Source organism: Leuciscus leuciscus (genome assembly GCF_965113295.1).
Source record: "Leuciscus leuciscus genome assembly, chromosome: 21".
NCBI lineage: Eukaryota > Metazoa > Chordata > Actinopteri > Cypriniformes > Leuciscidae > Leuciscus > Leuciscus leuciscus.
Genome location: NC_138745.1, coordinates 8,214,565 through 8,240,173, shown reverse-complemented (window position 1 = coordinate 8,240,173; position 25,609 = coordinate 8,214,565). Strand labels below are relative to the sequence as shown.

The 25,609-nt window shown below is 37.6% G+C and overlaps 1 protein-coding gene across 1 annotated transcript in view; it reads right to left on the bottom strand.

Moving 5' to 3' along the window:
- Positions 1–25,609, bottom strand: part of bicc1 (BicC family RNA binding protein 1) — a 100,310-nt gene that overhangs the window by 26,668 nt on the left and 48,033 nt on the right. The window contains exons 4-9 of the mRNA XM_082151492.1: positions 15,837–15,916; positions 14,308–14,466; positions 11,888–11,941; positions 7,632–7,820; positions 5,687–5,938; positions 3,543–3,674 (exon numbers count right to left, since the gene is read on the bottom strand). Coding sequence (XP_082007618.1) covers positions 3,543–3,674; positions 5,687–5,938; positions 7,632–7,820; positions 11,888–11,941; positions 14,308–14,466; positions 15,837–15,916 — 866 coding nt within the window. The remainder of the gene's footprint in view (positions 1–3,542; positions 3,675–5,686; positions 5,939–7,631; positions 7,821–11,887; positions 11,942–14,307; positions 14,467–15,836; positions 15,917–25,609) is intronic.

The window sequence follows — 25,609 nt, the reverse complement described above, 5'->3', positions numbered from 1 at the left end:
ATGTTTGCACAAGCTCTGCAATTTGGCTCTCCAGTCAAGCCACGTCATGTTTTACTTGCAGACGTCTGACCTCGATAATTCCACATCAAAGAAGGTAGAGCCTCAGCGCACAACTATCTATTATGTAGATTATTACGCCGCCACAGACAAATGGTAGTTCGAAGGTATTAACTTTTCCTGAAAGTTCTTTGGCCAGGGGTGTCCAATCCTGCTCCTGGAGGGCTACTGTCCTGCAGAGATTAGCTCCATCCCCAATTAAACACACCTGAACCAGCTAATCAGGGTTTTACTAGGACTAAGGCTGAATCCGAAATTGCCCCCTATACCCTCAAGTAGGGCATTATTTGAGAGGACACCCATTTGTAGTGGTATCCGAAACCATAGTGGACGTAATCGAGTTCACTCATTCTATCCCACATTCCACCGCAATAACAAGTGTACAGCTGATGTACGCTCAATGGCTGTCCGAATTCGCTCGCTCATTTTCATTCACTCCTTCAAGTGAACTGTATTAGTGGACTAACATAGGGAATTGAGGGTTTAGGGGGCGATTTCGGATTTAGCCTGAGTATACTAGAAACTTCCAGGCAGGTGTGTTGAGGCAAGTTGAATCTAAACTCTGAAGCAGTGGTTCCCAACCCTGGTCCTGGAGTACTGCACAGTTTAGATGTCTCTCTAATCAAACACGCCTGTTTCAACTAGGGCTGTCAACGAATATTCTAAATTCGAATATATATTCGAATAGTTTTAAAAAACAGAAATTCGAATGTGAAAATTAATATTCGAATGTGAATTTCGAATACGGAAAAACACGCCCACGGAAGCAGAGGTGCGGCTGTCTGCTTTGCGAGTGGGCGCGCGCGCTGCCTGAGGGTCAGGTCACAGAGTCGCACTGTCTAGCACAGCGTCACTGCTGAAAGTTGACAGTGCACTATTGACAATGGAATAAATTGCAGTCAGTTTTTCCTTTTTTTAATACAAGCACCAATAATGTAAGTAGCCTTTTTCTTTAGTAATAGCACTTTATTTTTTATGAACCTCAGGGTAAAAGTTCTTTGTTGTCACATTTCTCGGAATTGTGTGCCTCATTTTATTTAAGGTTAAACAGAAAAGTTCCATGTTTACCACAGCACAGCTCGCTCGGAGCGTTCAATGTCGGTTCTATACTGTAAAACTTCAATTAATGTTAATACATTTGTTTCAATCACTGAATGAAGCCTGCTATATTTGGGACAAGAGTCGCGACCTTAAATTGCTCGCACAAAACTCTTGATCAGCACTCAACATGTGCTTATTGTTGTTCATTTAAACCGTTATGCGCAGAGAGAGCGTGAGCGCGAGGGCGCGAGAGAGAGAAGAGAGTGCCTGCGAGTGAGCGAGAGTGAGGTCTGCGGTCTTGGCCATTAGTTTATTTACTTGGTTTTGTGTTTGTGTTGGTAATACATTGTCAAATATGTTTAAACTTAAATTAACTACCTATACAAGTTATGTATGTCTCTTTGTATTAATTTGTCCTGTTATTGACGTAATGCGCGTCATTGAAAAAATGTGCAACCAGATGTTCGAATAGATCGAATATTCGTGTGTTTTTTAGAGGGAATATTCGAACGTCATTTTTGAGCAATTTTGACAGCCCTAGTTTCAACTCATCAATTCATTTTGTTTGGGGAACTCCAGGACCAGGGCTGGGAGCCACTGCTCTGAAGGACACTGGTCCTCCAGGGGCAGGTTTGGACACCACTGGGTTTGGCAAACTGTTTTGATCTCCAGAAACAAACCTCAAACAAACTTCATTTTGGCCTGATTTTGTTCGAAATGACGTCACACGATTTCGCTTGAAGTATATGGGGCCTTCAGGGGCTGTTCACACATTGTTGCATTTCACTGCATTGATTGTTTTCATTATAAACGTATAAATGTGTTCTGTGTTAATGGTTCTTAACTACACATTTTGTTAAAAAAATGTATGCTAGCGTTGGTGTAGTCACTGCCTTTTGTCTTTGTAGTGTAGAATGTCATCATTATGAGTATAATGTGCTTTTCTTTTTAAAGGGGGTCAAACAGTTTCAATAGATGGTCTTTGTTCACTGAGGAGGAAGTTTTGATTTCTGAAATGTACAGTATGTTTTCATTGTACGTCAAACTCTTATTTCAAAACATCAATGGTATTTTTATTTCTAAAGATCCATTTAACATCATCATGAAGCTGAAAATGATCTGCCTATTAGTGGTGAACTCTTTGATCTGAAATGAATCTGGGGTTTCCTGGTATATACTGAAATTCTGCATGTCCTCATTTTTTTCTGCCTCAATTGGTATAGAATATACTTCCTTCCTTATATATGTGCTGTATAGTCAAGGCTACTACTGTAGCAAACTATTAGGTATAAATATACTTCCTTCCTAATATATGTGCTGTATACAATAGTCAAGGTTACTACTGTAGCAAACTATTAGCAGAGTGAAAAAGAGAAGCTGGAGGCATCAACACAAATCTCTGAAATGGAAAAAAACAGAGGTTTTTGCTATAAGACTGATAATTTACAGTGCTGCCATTCAGCCTAAAACACAGGATAGGATTTCACCATTGACCATGACCAAGGACGTGAAGCATTCCCAGTTTCCACATCCTGGTAGTAAGCCACCCACAAATCCTATATGTTCCGTACATTACTTTTACAAGACTAAGGCGCCTTAATTTTGAGCCTCTGAGAGAACTAGGCCTTAATGCTTGATCTGATTCAAAGTGTCTTACATGGTGGCACTAAAAAACAGCTGGATTTTTTGATCAGTAGAAAGATCAAAAATAACTATCTATTCAAATTCTTTTGGAACATACATTTATAATGTTACAAAATAATTTGAATAGATATTGTTATTTTTGATATTGTTACTTTAATTAATTTAAACTGTCATTTTGACCAATTTAACGCATCCTTGCTGAATAAAAGTATTAACTTCTTTATATTTTTTTTACTCATCCCAAACTTTTGATAGGTAGTGTATAATACATATAAAAATGGGTAACACTTTATTTTACGGTGTCCTTGTTACATATGTTACATGTACGTACCATAGTAATAACAGTAAATTATGCATAATTACATGCAACTAACCTTCAACCAAATCCTAATCCTACCCTAACCCTATAGTAAGTACATGTAGTTAATTATAATTACTCAGTTCTTAAATATATAATTACACTGTAACAATGACACATTAAAATAAAGTGTAACCGCACATTTTTTAAAGAATATAAGTAGGGGTATAAGTAGTATTTAGACATATTCTGGTTGTCAAACATTAGTGGATCATGTTGATAGTTAGTGTGAGGAACTACACCTCTGGTTCCTCAACTGAGGAGAACTGACTTGTTCATTCATCCACTAAAAATCATCTTGAAACAGGTTGTTTGAGAGTAATAGCAAAATGGCTCAAAAACAAAATGTTAGTTGTGAGAAAAGCTCAGAGTGTGATGTAGACATATGGTGTCTGCCACCATATGTGATGTTGTATATGTAGGTTTGGGTGAGCGTGCAAACCTTGCTAGGTTGCTTGGGTTTTGGTTTGACGCTAATGAACACATCAAGCTGTTCCATTAGGGAAGTAATGCACTGTGGTTCCACCTCAATGTCCTCTTTGATATCAAACATCAGCACCAGTGGCAGGCAGCCCTGCAGAAAGCACAAGGAAAAAAGCAAGAAAGAGAAATGAACAAAGTTTTTCTACACTGTTGTAAATCATTCATTGAGTCGAACTTTAAGTGTTTCAAGGACTCAGTTGGCCTCAGTCCTAAAGCAGCAAAGCTACAGTTATTCAGGAGTGATCCATCACCTACTTCTCATGTTGAAAAGAAAAACAGCAGCAGGTACTCTAGGAGTAAGGCTTTCATTTACTGGTCCTTGACCTTCTTTTTCCTCTCCTGACACAGCTAACTCAGCAGGCAGTGAAGAAACTGCTAAATATGCAGGAAAAGTTCTAGAGGCTAGATTGTGTGGTGGGAAGCCTGCTATGACAGTCTTATTTGTAAATGCTAAAAATGTCCTTAATGGATCTAAATTGAGCCAAAAAGCATGAATAAATTATTCTTGAATACTGTCTCTTCCCTCGGCCTCCTGCTGCGTGTTTAAATCAGGACTGGGCTGGCTTGCGGGGACAGTCGGGCCGATAACTGTCTCCAGAGAGGACCGCAGTGTTGAAAGGCTAATTATCTTGCTTTCTCCACTTGTGTGTTCCTCAAAAGGATTGTGTTTTTATGCTTCTTCTGGTGACCCTGCCTTTGTCACTTTTATGTTCTTCTGTGTTGTTTGGAGACCACATAATGAGACAAACCAGAGTCACTATTTCTCTGGTGGCTTGAGGGAAGATGAAAATGAGAGAAGAAAAACAAAATCTTCTCATTTTCTGAAGTAGTAAGTGCTCGCTTGTGCAAAATTTGGCTTGATGATATTCACAAGAAGTGCTAAGGTGTTTTGGGCTGTTGCTAGGGTGTACTTGACGGTTGCTAGGTGGCCGTTTAATGGCCCAATTTTTCTTCTAAATTAAATGTATTATCTTTTAATGGTTTAGATATTTTTGATGAAAAATGTCCAAGACAGAGAAAACTAAATCTTGACTTTTACACACAAAAAAAAGAAAGAAAAACTTTTATATAATTTTAACACTATTTTAATATGATAATGTGGTGTAACCATCAATTAAAAAGTAATAATATATGTTGGTATCATATATACTTGGTAGGTAAATTTCATCAAGTGATGCACCAATTATTTTTTATTTTTTTTAGAAACCAACGTTTTCATTTGGCCTGAAAACTTGTTGAATGAAGACAACAGGTTAGGTAAAAATGTAAATGTAATGATCGTACATTATTTACAAGCTGGTTTATTGACGTCTTTCTGCGGCTGAAACACTGATTGCGCAAATACATGAGACATGATACGGTAAGTTGTGCTGTATCTTTCAACATACCTTCTGATGTTCATTCATGTTTATTTTGTGCTAGTAGTAAAGAGAAAGATGACCGGAAAGAATTCACATGCCGTTATCTGTCACGCCACATTGCAGAACGTTAAAACAATATTTATTGTATGAATTTCGTTATAAAAAATGAGAGCGGAGACTTTGTTTCATATCAAAAGTTACAAAGCACAAAGACTATTGCGATTTATTGCTACAAATAATGTTCATGCATTGACTGACCAGGCCTACAGCATAGACTAAAAGATTTAATGAAAGATTGATTAAAAACGATAAATCGATATTGTCAATCCAAAAAGTAGACACTGACGCAGTCAAAACGTGCCAAAGGAGAACAGCTTATTAAATGCTGTTTCAGTCAATGATTTCAGTTTCGGCCGACCACAATTTTGGTGAATCACTATCAACTGTCAAAAAAAGGTCAAATGATCTGATATTTTAAGAGATTTATTGAACTTGACACACAGTCATGAGAGTCTGCAGGGGGTATAATTTACTGTTTTTTATGTAAAAAAAAAAATTAGATTGGGACATCCAAAATGCGTATGCAGTCATTGTCTCTTTTACAGTAAAAATGTAACAGCAAAAAGAAAAAAGATTCACTGCACTCAAGTGTAGAATTTTTTCACCCATTCTTGTCAGTAGCACAAACGCTGTGGAACAAGAAAGACAGAAACACTGGAATAAAGAACAAAAGATCTCTCACCATCAGGTACTGACGGGCCAGACACACAGAGTCAATGGTTCCCTGCACGTAGACAGTGGACTTCTTCTGCGGGCAGTTGGGGTCTGGGAAGTGGACCTGGGCTCCTGTGCGCTGCATGATGTGCTTGATGTTGCTGCCGTTGCGGCCCATCATGAAGAGGTGGTGCTGGGGTGCGATGTCAAGCTGTGTGCTGACCGTGATGGCGCTGGCCAGATTGCCCGCGAGGTGCTCTAGTAACACCGCTGTGCCCCTCTGCAACGAGACCGGTTGTGGAAATTAACAGGGGCTTGGGGCAAAAACGCCACCAAAATTCAAGAAAAGAGGACAAAAAAATGCCTGTACACAATTAAAGTACATACATTACAACTGTTCATTAAAGCAAATCAACAGTTTAAATTAATAAAGTGAAATTAGGTAACATCTACCACATTGAATCAATACATTTACAAAAATGTTTTTTTACAGCGTTGAGAATTAAAACCAATACATTTCTGTTGAGTTTATGAATGCACTGGTAAATCAGAGGCGTTTAGAATAGTCACCGGTGAAAAATTTCACTGAAACGGCGAAGTTCTGCGCTCTCACAAATTCTCTCATCATAAAGATATGATGTAAGTAAGAGATTAATTGTGCAGTGTAGACAGCTTCATTAATTATGAGTCATGACAGGATTTTTTTTCCGAATGCGCAAGTCACTGGCCACTTCAATGATTGGGAATGTTTTTTGCTCACTTTTTGTAATTTACTCCCATTTTGAGTAATCGTTTTGTTTTTCATGCTACTAAGATGACCAATATTAATGCCATAATGCCAAGCAAGATGCAGCTTCTGTGCCAGTAACTGGTTAAATGTAAGTATAACATAGAAGCCATCACAGATACATTTAATAAGGTAGATATAAATATTGCCATTACAAAGGTCAAAAATACCCCAGTAAATCGAGTCCAGGTTAAACATAATCCATTTAATGTAAAAGTTCATTTCTGACCTTGAATGAAACAGTAAATACCTCAGGTCACCGTGATTTTGTCAAGTAAAACATGCTCCTGAATTAGCATATTGTGTTGATCCTGGAACAACATTTCTCTCTGAAAAGTCCTAACCCTATCCCTAACCCTATCATAACTTATCCCTAACATCAGAGGGAAATTATAGGTGAATAACACTGAAGTAGAAGCACCTAACCCTGGTTGTAAGCCTAAACTTGACATAAACTGTAAACTTGTCCCTCAAATCTAATTGGTTGACTGGAATGTTGTTCCAGGAACATGTTTTACTTGGTGAAATCATGTTAACCAATACCTCACTGACCACTTTTTCGGACTCAAGTCAAATTTAACCACCATGCTAAAAGAGTCACGACTGGGAATTTTTGTCACTAATGGAGCATGTTTTAGTAAACAAGAACCTCTTTATGATCTTGATTTTCCATCTGGCATATACGACCTTGAGAATGGCCTAGATTTGGGAGTTTCTTTCAGCACGCCATAAAACTAGGGGAAGAAAGGAAAGGCAAAGGGGCTCTTTTGGGGTTCCTTTCTGGCCCTATTCGTAGGCGGTTTTGGCACGGCCTCCTCACCCCAGATCTCAACACATACCAGGCATAGCCAATAGCCCACAGGACAACTCCAGCCCTAGACTCTTCCTCAAGACCAGAGATTGAAGAAGATTCTCCTTGGGAAGAATAACAGGCTCTACCCACACTAGATGGTCGGTCTAAAGCATTGCCAGCAGCCATTTAATTTTAAATGTATTAGTTATAAACATATTGCATTATTTTCGTGATTAACTTCTTTAAGAAACAAACAGGACTTAACATATCTTAGATGTCACAGCACAATATTCCGACTTAAAAGCGCAATATAACATATCTCCACAACTCTCCCAAATGTCCAATGATAAATAATGGGAAAAAAGATGATGCCCCCATGTATGAGCGTCTCACCTTCACGGCCGCTGCATTATTCTGTGAGCCCCGCACCACTCCTGTCGCTCCATAGAGTCTGGACCTCTGTTTGAAGGCCACAGAAATGTTGTATGTCTGGGAGATGTGCTGGATGGCAGGAGAGCTGGGGTCAGGGTTCAGCTGGACTATGACTGGCAGCTCGAACATCAACACCAGCGGGAGTAACTCCTGAAGTAAGACAAATAAAACCATCAGTTAATGTTATATATCTGAATTATCGAGACTGTGATTTCAGCTGAAGACAGATAAGGATTATGGGTAGTTAATCATCAGATCTACACTGGTTCAAAAGGCCATTTCTTTTTTGGGAGACTTTTGAAACTTTTTGATACACAGAGATAGAATAATCAGGAAATCATGGGGGAAGAGAGAAGGAGAACAGATTCAAACCCACATCTCCCACATGAGCACAACAACTCAAGATGTCCCTCGTGAAAAAGTGTTTAATGCACACTTTTAATGTACTTCAAGTATATATATATATATATATATATATATATATATATACACATACATACATACATACATAGTATACACACATATATATATATATATATATATATATATATATATAAACTGGATGGTAACACTTTATTTTACAGTGTCCTTGTTACATATATTTACTATAGTAAAACCCCAATCCTAAGTACAGGTTGTTAATTAATATTAATCAGTACTGTATAGTTAAACCTTAAAATAAAGTGTAACCAACTGTACTTGCAGATAATATAATAATTTAAAGTACACTTAATTTGATGCATTGACTAACACACTATAGCACATGTAAAATACTTGATTATAATTATAACTATAATGTGATTTAATATTACATTTACATTTATAAACTAAATTGCAACTTCATTACAAATGTGTAATAACAATTATATTTAAATGCATGACATACAAGATTCGATTGGAATTACACTGAATGTTAGTTTACCTTAAAATCTTGTCAGTACATTCAGCAGTAAACTTTAATCATATTTTGAAGACATTAAAAGTAACTATGAAATAACATATAAAGATGTACTTAAGTCTAACTTGAGTGGGTCAAAAAATCACTCTTAAGTTGAAATAATTGAATTTTATATACATTTAATCTATCAGACGTTTCATTTAATAACATGCAATTAAGTGTCCGAAAACATTATTCAGTTCACACCTAAGTATATTCTTTTAAAGTATATTATTTCCATAATAGATACTCTTTTTAGAAGTATGATACTTCTTTTTTCACAAGGGATAACTAATCACTGTGCCGTGACTCAAACCAACACAGGTCACTTCGACAGATGAAACTCACACTATTTAAGTGTCATGTTAATGTGCAGCACTTGTAAGACATGCCACAAGTTGCAGATGATACCAGAAATTTCAAACTGGTTTGAAATCTGCTGACCAGTCTTCAGGTTTCCACACTGCCCGACTAGCGTGAGAGCAGCAATGACCAATGCTCAATGAGATTGTCAAAAGAGAGAGCAAAAACAAAAGCTGCAGGAAGTGGGATCTAGGAAGAGCTTAAAAAGTTGAAAAGGCTTCAAGAATCAACTGCTGATTGGCTGTATGACTCTAGCTAAGTTGAGGAGGAGAGTGACTGTAACTGATGCACAAAGTCTGCAAGTAGTTGTGCACATAATAATTTCAACAACAATAAATAATAAATTCGAGTCAGGGTGACAGGATAGTGTGTGCTTGGCTTTAGAAGCAAACAACATGGTTTGCTCTAAATGAATGCTGGTCAGAATTACAGTAACTACTATAGGGCATTTGGCCGACATTCAAGCCATGAAGTCTTCAGAAATAAAACGGCATAAACTATTATTTCTCTTCATTCCACTGTGATTTAGGGTCATCAAGAGCCCAGCAAACAGTGCCTCACCAAACTGAATTGGTAAACAGAATGAATGGCCAAGCCGTAAAAATGCGGCTCTGATCAGTCCCATATGTGGGGGCTTCGCTCACCCTCATGTTCTGTTCCGGGGGCCAAAAAGAGAGACATTCTCTGCCCCTTTAGATGTGGTCAGGACAGTCAAGGACAAGGATTGGTTATTGGGTTCAACTTTAGCTGGGAGCAGGGAATCCGTCATGGAGCGAGCTCTGGAATTCCAATCATTCATCTCTGTTAATGGTTCTCCTCATTCTTGAGCTATTAAAACCATAAGCATGGTTATTTTTAACCAAAGGCTTATGCATCGGCTATGAGCGGAGCTTTCCAAACAAAAATCTCCTGTGCTTTTGTTTTGATTATTGTTAATAAAGAATTTGGAGGGGAGTGCTGTATTCTGATCTTTTACAAACAATTGGTCTGAGCTTTCCTTTGACCTTCTGTAGAATCAGTAACTTCTGTATTTGCTTTCCCTGTGTTTTCACAGACAACACACATCCAGAGAGCCTGGAAGATGCTCTGTGGATCATTCCACTGGAATGAACTCGGCTCCTCTGAGAAAGCAGGGATAATGTTTAAATGGTTTAATCTAGAGTTGGGACATGGGGAACACACAGGGTCTCACACACAAGCATGCAATGCAAGCATTTTGCTTGTGGGACAATGACAATTTTTTAATACAACTCTTCTATTATCAACATGTTTTTAATTTCTGAATTAAAATTCATTTTGATATTTAATGTCAGTGTGATGCAACTTGGTATCATGATGAAGAAAATGCCTCCTTAAAAGATTGAAATTAGAATAATATTTTGTTATTATTTTGTAGAAAACAAATATTTGAACTGCTTCACTGCTTATTAATATCTGAAAAACATTGGTCCGTGCAGAAAATAAGATAATTTGACCTTCTTATGACAAGGCAATACATATATATATATAATTTTTTATATATATATATATATATTTTAAAGACATTACTTTTTTACTTGATGGTTTACTTCATGATACTTTTTTACCTCATGACTTCTTTTTTGTCATTTACATTTAAACTTTTCTTGAAAATAGTATAACATTTTTCAAAAAGGCTTGGTTTCACAGATGGCGCTTAGATTAAGCCAGGATCAGTGAAACCAGGCAAGAGAGTTTCAATATTTTTTTTAATGATTTTTTTAATGTTTTAAAATCGAGTTTTAAATGGATGACACTGTTATTTGTCATTGACCTTCATATAACATTAAGATTTTGTAAAAAGTGGAATTATCTAATTCTGACTGTTGGACAACATCTAAGGAGATTCTGCAAAAACTGCCACAACAATCTCAGTTGGCATTCACATGGGCGTAACGGCACAATAAAGCACAAAAATGACTGTGGGTGAAGATCTTTGAAAGAGGAAAAGAGGAGATGATTAGGTGGTCAAGAGAAGAATTCCCAGCAGTTCTGGTCACGCGAACGAGGAAAAGGAAAAGTGAGGCTGCCCCACTAACATCCTTCCCTCAAATGTACATTTTACCCACAGAACTTTATATGTTGTGGACATAAAAAAATGGAGCGGCTTGGGTTTTTCAAAGGTGCTCATTTCATACAAATTGCTTTTTGAAACAATAGTGAAGGCTTATGATAGATTCTGGTGTAGAACGTCCTCCAGTTAATTGGGGCTCGGGCTTTGTGCAAATACTAAGGAAGCCTGCTGTGCCTGAATGCTTTGGTTTGTTTTTCTTGGTTCTCTCTGAGGAGGAAGCATGTGTGCACTTGTGAAATCCGAGGAGAGAGTCTGGACAGAGAAGGAGCGCACAGGCGACACCCGGCCAAACAGTCAAGATATCACTAAAACTGCAGTTTCAAACCAGCTTCAATTGGCAGCATGTGTTTCGCATCAAGCCATTATTAATGCTGGTCTTATCCGTAAAACTCAATTCCAGGTCAAGACCTTCAGTGTCAAATGCTTAAATTTGAAATGACAACCTTCTTATTCCTTATGTTTTATCCCATTAAAAGGCTTTTGTCTGTACAGCCGGGTGAAAAGAAGGTTCCCATGGCATTGAAATGGAAAGTGGCGGCAGTAATGGTTATAAAACACCAACAGAGGGCAGCAGGTCTGATTCAAGTACCAGATGCTCAACTAGAAACATACATTCCTGAAAAAGATGAATGCTACTTATTGTGTTGCTGGGATTACCGTTGGGATGCTGAGGAATGTGTTTATCTCATCCAAAAAAATAATTTATGTTAACACCCGCCATACCTGTCAACTTCCACCAAGATACATAACAGCCTCCCACCTCTACTTCCTGCTTATCTCAGACAAACACAGACGTTTGTAATCGAATTATGAAAGTTTATTTACCCGAATTCGGGCTCTGGCGGCCTCCACTCCTCCTGGCTGGCCGGCTATGGACACCTAAAAAAAAGGAACGAGAAAGTCACAAGTATGTTCATGAAGTACAAGATACCAGGAACAAGGAACTGGATTCAAGAACATCATGCATCTGGTCTGAATAGAAATAAATATAAATACATAAAAAGAGATATACATACATTTCTTTTTATGCATTTTTATTCATTCCAGAAGAAGATTTAAAGGGATAGTTCACCCAAAGATGAAAATTATCCCATAATTTACTCACCCTCAAGGCATCCTAGGTGAATGAGTTTCTTCTTTCACAATCGGAATTATATTAAAACATATCCTGGCTCTTCCAAGCTTTATAATGTGAGTGAGTAGAGCCTGAGATTTGGAAGCCCAAAAAAAGCGAATCCACGATAAAAGTAATCCATACAGCTCCAGGAGGTTAATAAATGTCTTCTGAAGCGAAGCGATGCGTTTTTGTAAGAAAAATGTATAACTTTATAAACTATAATCACTGGCTTCCAGTAACGGGCGAACGCAAGTCTAGTTCCGGCAGAAGAGTGACCTCTGACCCGATGCATGACGTAATGACGAATGCGGAAGGAGTCAACTCATAAGTCCTATGTCACGCGTTGGGTCAGAGGTCATTCTTCTGCCGGAACTCGGCTTGCGTACGGCCATTACCAGAAGCCAGTGATTATAGATTATAAAGTTATAAATATGGATATTGTTCTTACAAAAACGCATAGCTTCGCTTCAGCAGACCTTTATTAACCCCTGGAGCCGTATGGATTACTTTTATGATGGATGGATGCGATTTTTTGGGCTTCAAAATCTCGGGCTCTGCTCACTCCAGTTATGAAGCAGTTATGAATTATTATTTTTTTTTATTTTTTTTGGCTGAAAGAAGAAAGTCATAGGATGGCTTGAGGGTGAGTAAATTATGGGATAATTAATTTTTTTGGGTGAACTATATTTAAGCACTAAATATTTTCACTCTGTTCCTCTGATTCCATTTGTTTTCCAAAAAAAAAAGAGAAAGTCATGCGTTTGGAAGGACATGAGGGTGAGTAAATGATTTTCATTTTTGGGTGAACTAATTCTTTAAGAATGAAAAATACCCTTCTGCCAAATGTTATCATAGGAGCACCACTAGGAGGTGAGATTTCTTCATTCTAGCCTAGCTGGGTCTCATTCACTTGTCAGCAAGTACCAGCCACTCTAAACCAAACACATGAGCCCACACTGAGGGAGTGCCATGTCATTGCTCATTTTCCACATTCCCCACTTCATCAGGTCTGAAAACATGTCTCGCATCCAATTATAACTTAGTCTTTATCCCTATTGCTGAACCTCCCTACAGTAGCTCAGTGACACATTTCATTTTAGAAATTAAAACAGATTTCTGAGAACCTGAGAACCTGAACCTCTTTTGGGTGAACCTCACGAAACCTGTCAAGAACATGTACAAGTCATCTTTTATTCCAAAATAACAAGAATATAATTTTAAATGATACATAATTTAGTATAATTAATACGTATACATACTATTATTATATTTGTATATACACTGTTTAAAAAAAAAAGAAAATTAATACTTTTATTCAGCAAGGATGCATGAAATTGATCAAAAGTGACAGTAAAGACTTTTGTAATGTTACAAAAGATGGCTGAAAATACAGCTTTGCTATCACAGGAATAAATTATTTTAATATATATATTATATAAAATGACATATAATAACATATAACATATAATAACAGTTGATTTATATTGTAACAATATTACGCAATGATACTGAATTTTTTATTTTATAGGCTACTTACCAAGTCTTAGTGAGCAAAATACTTTTTTCAAAAAACATAAAAAATCTTACACACCTCAAACTTTTGAATGTAGTGTATTTATTTATTTAATTAATTTAAGTGAAGCTTATTTTAAGAGCATCAAGATTATTTATGACAATTAATCCCATTCTCATTACAGCACCAACAAATATATATACAGTATATATACACACACACACAATATATTTAACAGTAGTGAGATTTTGTTGCAGTGCTGTATGATTAATTGTCATAAATAATCCTGATGCTCTAAAAATAAGCTTATATATATATTTTGTTTCATTTATTTATTGTATTGAACTTTATATTATGATAACTTACTTAAAATACTGTACTACAGTATTGATTTTCTACTAAGCATAATGCCAATTACAAGAAAATCCAAGAAAATCCAAAAGTACATACCAGTACACATTATGTAAATAAAAACTTGTGCTTAATTGCTTTAAAATAATATTGCAATGCTAAAAATGTTAATGTTTATTTATGCACACATTTCAGTAATTGATTCTATTGTGTTCTGTTGATTAAAGGAGTGAAATGAGATTTGAACATGTTTCAGAATCGCACCTGGTTGCTCTTCTCAGCCTGGTTGTTCCGGTTGGAATCGGGGAAGTGGATGTGACAGCCCGTGTCCTCCATCACCTTCTTGATGTTGTTTCCCCCTTTGCCGATGACATGTGAATGCTCCGTGTGCGAGACGTCCATCTTTAGAGTCACGCGGTTGCTCTGAGGAAACAAAAGAGTCGGACTGTGTGAGTTGCGGTACCATAGCACTCACTATTTCATTAAAGGTGAAATGTGTCATTTCTATGCCATTATTTATACGTTAGCATTCCCATTTATCTCAATGACACTTGCTTGGCTGGTAAATAACTTTCAGAAGTATCTTTTTTTAAATCACAGTTTCCACAAAATTTTAAGCAGCACAACTGTTTTTAACATTAATAATAATAAGAAATCTTCTTGAGCAGCAAATCAACATATTAGAATGATTTCTGAAGGATCATGTGACACTGAAGACTGAAGTAATGATGCTGAAAATTCAGCTTTGCCATCACAGGAATAAATTACATTTCAAAATTTATAAAAAAATAAAAAGTTATTTTAAATTGTAATAATATCACATAATTTACTGTATTTTTTATTCCTTTATCTCAATGACAATTGCTTGGCTGGTGCAGTTAAAATGTGCCAAGTTTGACTAATTTTGCTTTGTTTCACTGCAGTGTTTTTCAAGCCAAGGAAGTTGTTTTACTTTTAACATTAAAACATTCAATGTGTTTTAAAAGTGACCAAAATTTCTTCACTTTTAAATACAGAAAAACAGATCCCACCCCTCTGAGCTGCTTCATTAAAGATGTAACAGTCTGAATTATATCTATGAGCTACAGCCAAGTCAGTTTTCCATTACAGAGAGATGTCACTACACACCATTTCCCATTCACGTCATTCATTAGAGTGAATTACCTCACAAATCTACAGGAATGTTACAACAAACTCTTCAGTTGGTGTTGGTGGATGTTCTGCATTATGTCTGGCACTGATTACCAAAAGAATGGATGTAGTCTTGAATCATTTGTGCAATTTCTACAACAATCCCTAATGTTTTGGTACAGCCCATGCCGATGCCGCAGATGTTAGCTGCCCTGGATGGCCAATGAAATGGAAGATGCGATAGTCTTTTCTTACCAATGTGTTAAGTATATTTGATTGAAATGACTTCCCAAACAAGAAAAAAATGTAGGGCAGGACTTGATTTTGCCCAACGGGCAATTGATTGGATCGTTGGCACATAAAAAACAACAACAAGAGTTGTCAATATTGATTTCATGGTAAATTTAAAGTCAACCAATGGTATCAGGCAAAGGGCACTGGCATTTGTCTTCTTTTCGCCCAATAAGCCATGATTCATTCTACAGCTATATGAAAAGCTCTTGATGTCAAGCTCCATATAGTTCCTCTCAGGATCTTCAAGTTCCATCACCTCAAATGTCAAATATGGCCTAAAACTAATGGCCTAAAAAGAATGAGGCATTTATTTGTTTTGCACAATGTTGTATCAAATATGAATCCCCAATCTGAGTTGACATGCTCACCTTTGTGTCCAGGACAGACATGATCTTCTCCTTGGCTTCCTTCACATTGTCCCTCTTCCCACTAACTTTGATATGTGGATCTGAAATACAAAAATGCATAGTGTAATCCATATCATAATGTTTATTTACAACATATATAGCATTTTCATCAGCACGTAATTATTAATTAACAAACTTCTAATCCTTTGTTTTAAGGGTTACTGCAACATACATGAAGGAAACCTCAAATCATTGAATAGGTTTCCCCAAAAATGTTATGCAATTGTAAAACTATTTCTCAATATATCTGTTTTTACTGTATTTTTGATCAAATAAATGTAGCCTTGGTGAGCATAAGAGACATTAAGAACAACAACAACAACATCAACACCAAAAAAAAAAAAACGAAACATTTTACCGAACCCAAACTTTTAAAAGGTATTGTTCTGAAAACCACTCAAAGTACCCTAGTATCTATGTAAAAATCTAGGTATTATATTTATCATAAAGCTTCATTAATGATATGGCCATTTACTCACATCAAATGGTAAGTCATATCTCACATAAATAATGTTTGGATCAAGTTGGGTTGGCAGAAAACAGCATGCAGTGTTTCCCGGATAAATAAATCCAGACAACATTTATATAATTCCAGTACTTGCTCATTCTGTCATTGACTTCCGCACCAGAAACATCTGTCTCACTGTGCTGCAAAATCCCCCAAATTCTACAGAACCAATCTACTTTATGCCATCATGCAACAGACCTCTGCTTGGTGTTCCACAGAAAGACTTCCGACTAATGGCATATGGTCTAGTTTACTTTACAACGCACTTAGACAAGAAGATACCAATGAATGGCATGTAAAGAACACCCCTGCAGTTTATTTCAAGCTGAAATACACCACACGACTTTTGCTCAGATTGTTGTCCCGATTTTCTGAACGTCTGCGCCAGTCTCCAGATTTTGGGCAGTTTTTGGAGTTGACAGAATTCAAAACATGAAAAACATGTTCGATATTTTGAGCCAATTTTTCATTTATCTACCAGTTTTGCAATAAAATACAATAGGCTACAAATAAAATAACAATACAAAAGTAATTTAACAGAACACGCATAACAAATTAGCCTCTATATTTGACTCATCAGCACAGATAAAACAACTGACTATGCCACTCACCTCTAACTCCCACTGTAATCTGTAGAGTCCATTACTGACCGTGTCTACAACCCAAGACCGCATCCATATGCACTTGGCTGGATCTTTCTGTTTAGGTTTTAAAAGTCATGGAGTGTATTTCAGCCTTTAGTTAGAAGAGTGGTGTCTAGTTCTGCTTCTGGAGTGCCACTGTCCTGCAAAGTTTAGCTCCAATCCCAATTAAACACACCTGAATCCGCTAGTCAAGAGCTGTGTCTGAAATTGCCCCCTTATAGGGCACTATTTCAGGGAATAGCCAGTCCGAAACCATAGTGGCCATTATCGAGTGCACTCATTCAATCCCACAATGCAGTGCAATAACGAGTGTACAACCAATGTACGCTCAACAGCTAGAGAATACCCATAATGCACCGTGACGGTCGCACCGAATGAATTCCCGTGTCTCGCCAGAAGATGGCGCTCGCAGCTGAATCATCCATCGATCCATTTTTCAACCCCCTGGTCCAATTTGGCTACAGTGTAATATCACACAGGACAGGTATAAATTCCTTTTTAATTGATTATAAAATTGTTTAATTAAGGTTTATACATGCTAGTTTCCATAATGACAGAGTTCAAGATAAATCTTTTCATCTTACTACCGGAACTGTCAGTTTCAAATAATTATTAAACAGCAAGCAATGCAAAAACAACGGTAGCCCTTCAGGTGCACTTAGAGTCCGAATTCAGTCACTCGTTTTCATTCACTCCTTCAAGTGGACAATATTAGTAGAGTAATGTAGGGAATAATGAATGAGGGTATAGGGGGCTATTTCAAACACAGGTACGTTTTTCTTCAGTTTTTAAAGTATTTTGATAATGCAACTCTACAGTAAATATATACATTTTATTGAAGGGGTAGGGTTAGGGTAAGGTTTAGGCTTAGGGGTAGGATTTTAGCTATATTTATTATACTGTAGGTCTGTATTTGATTGTATAATTTATTTTATGTTTCACTAATAGCTGTTATTTCATACTTCAAAAGATTCAAAAGAAATATAAGTTATTGTTAAAACCTTAATAAATTAATACATTGTTAAAAGTTTTAAGTATTAAACTGATTAGACATTTCAATTTAAAATGGAATCCAGAAAAATGAAAACATAAATTTGTGAAAAAATAAAACAGAATTTGGAACAAAACAAAACAGATTTCCTAGAGCCCTATATACATGTTTTAGTAACAAGGCAGTTTAAGAGTCTGAAGCAACCCACAAGACACACCAAGCCATATAATTCACTCTCCATGAAGTAGGAAGACAAGCAACAAGGCTCCTGGTCTAACTCTACACATCTGGCTTTCTGTGCTATAGCTGCTTTTCCGGAGCTTAAAGGAAACTCGTGATGAGAGCTTTCAATGCCAGAGGGAATGAGTGAAAAAGCCATGCTAAATCACTGTCCCACGCAGAAGTGAATTTCTCCACCACAAAATCCTGCAAAACATCCAATCGGCCGTTTGGACGGACATTGCGGGAAGAAATCGCTCCAGCCTGGCTCCAGTAACATTCCATGCATTAGAAAATGTACAGAGCGTTTAGAGTTAGCCACTACAGTACTACTGGCCTTAGTTAAAATTGCATGTAATGTGACCATTTTCTGTGGTCAAGCTCAAGTGCTCAGTAGAGGTTTTACAGTTTATACTGTGGTGTTAGGGGGAGAACAAGAAGATAATTGCATACAAAGGGGCTTGTCTCGTACAAAGGCGCCAATTCAGTGTGGTTTAACACATGTAGGATTACACCCGATGATTAGGATCTCTCAGCTTCCACGTTGGCAATTTTTGTCCACCTCACCAGTTTTGAGTGGCATCCCCTTAAGGGTTGGATTTACAAGAGTGGTGAAAACGGTGTAATGTAATACGTTCACTGCATACCGAGTGAAGCAATGCTGGCTACCAAAATGCGCCAAACTTTCAAATTTGTGCATGCAAAGCAAAAATGGCTTATTAAATTGCTTCAAAACCATAAATCATCATGCTGTTGGTGCATTTATCGTTTAAATGTGAGAGAGAGTGGCTTTAGGGAAAGCACTGACAAAATGTTTGGGATTCTCGAGATGGTCATGAGTTCAACCTACATGTTAACATGGTAGAATACATTTACATTTACAGACCTGGCAGATCCAAAGCAACTTGTAATGCATTCAAGGCATTCGTTTGATTTAGTTTGTGTATTCCCTTTGAATCAAACCCAAGACTTTGGTATTGCTATCATGCGCTAGCAGCTTGAGACCCCTTGAAGACACAAATTTCAGCAGAATTACAATCAGGATCATCCTTACGGCGGTGCAAGATGTGTGACTGTGACCGCAGCGGGCCCCTCACTTTAGGGGGCCCTGCAATGAACACAAACAAACCGAGGGGGACCAACTACACAACCCCCACCCCCACACGATATTATATTATATTATAATTATATAATTATAATAATATTGTAAACATTTTTCAATTTGTATTTAATATTTAGATTTTCAAAAACTGTTAATATTATATACAGTAATTATAAAACTTTTTTTAAATGTTATTTTATGTTTGTAATTTTGAAATGGGTCTTTACTGTTCCCAATTAGGCATTTAAAAGGCATTTTAGGCTCATTTTGAGCACAAAGTATGTGCTTTCCGCAAATAAAATGGAATTGTGCAAGTGTAATTGTGAAACTGATTTTTGTGTTATTATTTATTCATATCAACGTGTACTGAATGCGCTTTTGAATGGTCATCAATGGAGATTGAGAAAGACTAGCCACCATAACTGTGTAATTCCATTATCCACCAGCAGAGGCTAACTAGCAAAACCCATTGTAGAATGTTCTTTCACATGGCTTGCTCACACCTTTTTGACTACAGCGTTTAAATATAGCTCCATCTAATATAGCTGCTTACACACACCTCCATTCACAGCTGGCTTTGATAAGCTGCACACTGCGCTGATTGTGGTGAGCAACATCTGTAGAAACACATTCCTCTGAGAGTCTAAATCAGTTATTTCAAGCAGCGGGAATGTGAAAATGCGGAAAAATCAAACAACCAACAAGCTGAATACCAAATCAGTTCATTACAATTATGATTCATCATACTGAATCTTGTGGAAGGAATCTGTTTGACTGCTACTATAGTGATAAAGCATGTCGTTTGGTGATGCTTGGGTTTTTAAAGTTTGAATAGGTAGGGAAGTTGAGTTTAAGAGAGAAATGTCTTTTCAGAGAGTTATTTATCCACACAGGGGGTGGCGTGAGCTAAATAGAGCATGCTGTTTTGGAGGCCGCAGCGTTTTATGGGCTGCTTGGAAATGCTCATGGTGGATTGTGTCATGTGGACTGTTGCACTGCTGCCACTGTGAGTGAAAACAGCAGTAAAAAAATATAGCAAAAGGTGTTTTGCCAATTGCAGTTAGTACTAAAAAGATGTTGTGGAAAGGAGAATGTGCATCTACATCGTGAGAACCATGTTAGTTAAAAAAATATATAAGCTGATGTTCACATTAGGGCTGGTGTATATACCATATGACAACGATTCATCAAATGTTATGCTATACCTCGTTTACATTATTTAAGAATTGAATATTCTTGACTTCACAAACAATCTTTTCAACCTCACAGTATCGGTATTTCGGTGTTACAAATATTCATATAATCACAGAAGTACTGGGATAACACTTTATATAAACACTGATGTTTGGATATAAACACTGATGTCTACAGAAGTGATCAAAATAGAGTAAATCACCATTTATGGCTCTTCAAATAACGATTATCGAGAACATCGTTACGACACCAGTTGGCGACAAGTGAAAAAATTTATTTGTTATTGAATCATTCATTCAAAAAGAAATTTCATCCAGTAATGAAAAAAATTAATGTTTTAGTGAATCATTCTTTCGAAACGATTTTTTCAAACAATTCATTCAGATTAAATAAACATGTTGAATACAATTAACATCTTGAGAACCTCAAGTAAATTACATTTTACTTGGTTTAGTTGTGAAAAAAAATTGTGATTCTTGATTTATCCAGAATCGTGCAGCTCAGACAGACATATAGACATATAGATAGATATATAGATAAATAGACAAATAGATAAATAGATAGATAGATAATTAAAACTTATATATATATATATATATATATATATATATATATATCAGGTGAGGTGTCTACTGAACAGACTTAAAATGCTCAATGCTCAGTCACTAATGGATTTGGTTTTGCTGTACCACTAGGTGTCACACTCAAAGGCTTTGTGTGTTGCTTTAAACTTTAAGGTGGTCTAAGGAGGGAAGTATCCTTACAGAGATGTTCACCAGTTATTCCAAGATAAATAATGTCCTTGCGTCCTTGTTTTAAAGGTTCGGCAAAATATGTGTGCAATAAATCGCCTCCATTTCGTAGCTTTAAAATATGCGTTCTCATGCGCTTCATAAGTCACATGATTTAGCACATCTGGAGGCACGACATCTTGCACAACAAACAGCGCAAAAATATGCGACTCTACTGCTGTGTGTGACCGAACAGATGTTCGTGAGCTAACAAAAACAAAATGCACTCACGCACCCTGGCTCAATTCACAGCCCGGACATGAAAGAAAGAAATTATGAAAGAAATTAATTACGGAGGCTAACAATTATTTCTACTTTATATGACTTAAACGGAGCTCTTAGGTCACACAGGCGTTTTTGCATGGAGGAAAAGCAGGAAGCTGCTCTGTTTTTCTACTACATACTTTGGATTGCAGCACCACCATGAACAGTGAGATGTAGCGGCAGCAATGAAGACGTGATAACATCTTCTCATGTGAGGGCTGCAACCAAAGAAGGCTTGATGATTATATTGAGATCTTAATGGAGAGGCAGAAGCTTTCCTGTGGCCCTCCAAACAGAGATGAGGCCTCCCGAGTGGCTCTGGATGTTTATTGCTGTTTGTGTTCCTATAAAAGTCACAGAGAACATACACGTGTGCTGTACATGCTTTGCCTTGTTATGTAGCAGAACACTGCTGTGTGCTCAGTGCTTCATTAAGAGCTCAAACAGACATAGACGAAGGAGACTGAATACGTTTTTATATTGGTGGGAAATATCACTACTTAGGGCACTAAAGGAAAACAATTATTATTGTGGAAGGATTGAACAATTTTGACTTTATGCAATATTTTCAGCCAAAAGAATTAATAAACATTTCATTTTCATTTAATTTCATATTATTTTACCAGTTAAGCCCAAAGTATAGACCTTTTGTAGCCCCACCCCTTATCAGCTTGTCTTCCGGTTTGTATTTCCACAGCATGAAGGTAAGATCTCACGGATTTATGAATGAACACCTAGTTTTAAATTTCTACTGACATTTTATGACATCCGCTTCAAACATTACAATGCTCATGATAACTTTTCGTCAACTCTACAATAAGTAAATCCACTTCAGCAGCCATTTACTCTTCGACATTAATGCCATAGAAATATACAGAGCTACCGCCAAAACCGAAGTTCAAACACACAATTCTAAAGAATGTTTCTCTGTTGCATAAATAAATAAATGATTTATTTTTATTTTATTTCATTACATGCATGTGAAATAACAACGCTAATGCATGAGCTCTAATTTCTCACTGCATTATTTGATCAGTTTATTGCAGTAACTCTAAATTAGTACCCTCATGTCACGATTCTACGAATCACGATTCTGAACTCACGATACGGTATTATTGAGATACTCAAAGATATATGGTAAAAGGTTAACAAAAAAATTACTGTTGATTAAAATGTTAAATTTGGAATTACATTGGGTGTGGAAATGAATAGGCTTGGAAACTTGGTGCTGGTAACCCAATGCACAGGACAATAGTGACACCAGAATAAACATATTGATGATTCTGAAGCTGAAAACAGAATTATATTAGACAAAATATGCTTGCACTGTCACTGACTAGAAATATTTAAAATAGTGTAGGCCACTTTTTACTGGCAACATAAGACATTTGGCATTATCAGGACCCACAAATATTCCCCCATTGCATTATTATACATTATATTTAACATTATATATAGCAGTTTAATGTAGTACTGACACTGAAACTCTGTAAACTTTTTCTCACACAGTAATTTTCATTTTGGGTGAACTATAAACAATACATATTGTCACTATCCACGATACATATTGTTGCATTTATTTATTGTGATATATTGTGATACGATATATTGTTACACCCCTATAAATTAGTGACACATTTATGGAACTTTTTATAGAATTTGTTTTGCATCAACTATAAAATCCTGTTGGAGCCCTAAAATTCCAACGTCCCTCACATCTGTTGTTATGGAAACGTTTCATTTGCTCCTCACACTGTAACAAAGTCATACTGGGAAGAAATTTATTTCTTGGGATCAAGAGGGCGAGTCCATTGTATCCAAAATCTGCCGACAAAAGAGCCAAAGATGTTCATTTGAAGGAAGGAACCTTAAATCCCCTCTCCGTCCACTGTGAGAGCATACTGGGCAGCGCACGCCAGCAGCCTAGCAGCTCTCCATGGAGACGAGGGCCCAGTCTGATGCAACAGAGCGCTGGACAGGGTGATACTGGAAGAACGGAGCGCTCTGGACTGTTTTTACAGCTGCTGCCCCCCTTTAAGAGCAGGCCAGTGGGAGTTCTGTTCTCCTGTCCTCCTATAAATCTCTCCATACAGCAGCCTGAGATTTATTCAGCGCTCCAAGTTGGATTTGCCAAGACGGCTAGGAGTGAGGGTGAGTCAGAAATGTCAGCCAGGTTCTGGGTCTTTGAATGTGAGAAGATGGCACGGGCAGAGGGAACTCCAGCAAAGCACTGTTTAAAAGTCTATGTTTGACACGAGGTTTGCTATTTTTAAGGCATTTAAAAAAAAAAAAATCATTTAAAGGGATAGTTCACCCAAAAATAAAAAGTCTATCATCATTTACTCACCATCATGTTGTTCCAAACCATTATGAGTTTCTTTCTTCTGTTCAACTAAAATGAAGATATTTTGAAGAATGTTGGTAACTAGACCAATAGATGGTTGACGGTAGCAGTTGACTTCAATAGTAAGTATCTCTAAAAATGAATACTATGGAAGTCAATTTAAACTTTGACTAGTAGTACGATCACAGCGAAACTTTAAAATCTGCATTGTCGCTGCCGCTGACCCAGAGAGAGAAGTCATGTTTAGGTAAGAAACAGCTTCACAAACGCTTCACAGCTTTCAGCCACACAGTATCATTATTTCTGTGTTACAATCATTCAAATGATCACAGAAGTACTGGGATAAAAGTGTATAGTTCGGATATAAACACTGATGTCTACGGTAGCGATCAAAACAGTCACCTTTTAAAAGTAACTTTAAGCTTCAAATAAAGATCGTATCAATTACGATCCTGTGGAGGGTGCTCTGGGAGTATGGGGTCCGGGGCCCTTTGCTAAGGGCTGTCCGGTCCCTGTACGACTGGGGCAGGAGCTTGGTTCACATTGCCGGCAGTAAGTCAGACTTGTTCCCGGTGCATGTTGGACTCCGGCTGGGCTGCCCTTTGTCACCGGTTCTGTTCATAATTTTTATGGACAGAATTTCTAGGCGCAACCAGGGGCCGGTTTGTCAGGTTTGAGGACCACACGATTTCGTCTCTGCTTTTTGCGGATGATGTTGCCGTGCTGGCCCCATCATACCAGGACCTTCAGCATGCACTGGGACGGATTGCAGCCGAGTGTGAAGCGGCTGGGATGAGAATCAGCACCTCCAAATCCGAGGCCATGGTTCTCAGTCGGAAAAGGGTGGCTTGCCCAATTCAGGTTGGTGGAGAGTTCCTGCCTCAAGTGGAGGAGTTCAAGTATCTGGGGGTCTTGTTCACGAGTGAGGGAAGGATGGAACGGGAGATTGACAGACGAATCGGTGCAGCTTCTGCAGTAATGCGGTCAATGTACCGGTCAATCTACGTTCCTACTCTCACCTATGGTCATGAGCTGTGGGTCATGACCGAAAGGACAAGATCCCGGATACAGGCGGACGAAATTAGCTTTCTCCGCTGGGTGGCTGGGCGATCCCTTAGAGATAGGGTGAGGAGCTTGGTCACTCTGTCGGTAGAGCCGCTGCTCCTCCACATCGAGAGGAGTCAGCTGAGGTGGCTCGGGCATCTGTTCCGGATGCCTCCCCGGGATGGTGTTCCGGGCATGTCCCACCGGGAGGAGACCCCGGGGAAGACCTAGGACACAATGGAGGGATTATGTCTCCCGGCTGGCCTGGGAACGCCTCTTTGTCCCCCCGGAAGAGCTGGAGGAAGTGTCTGGGGAGAGGGAAGTCTGGGCATCTCTGCTTAGACTGGTGCCCCCGCGACCCGGCCCCGGATAAGTGGAAGAAGATGATGATGATGAAGACTAATTCGCCACTGATTCCCTGAAAATGTTCCTATGGGTTTTTATAATAGTTTGAGTAAAATTTATGAGTAAGACATTGGTCTGTGGTAAACATAAGTTATAACTTGAAGATACTTGAATGTTTTTCTCTACAGCATAATTACATCCACATCGAAAATACATATTTTATAGTTGCTATGTTTATTTAAATAAGGTGCTGTATTTTTCAAGTAAATAGATAAGAATGTTTGGGAT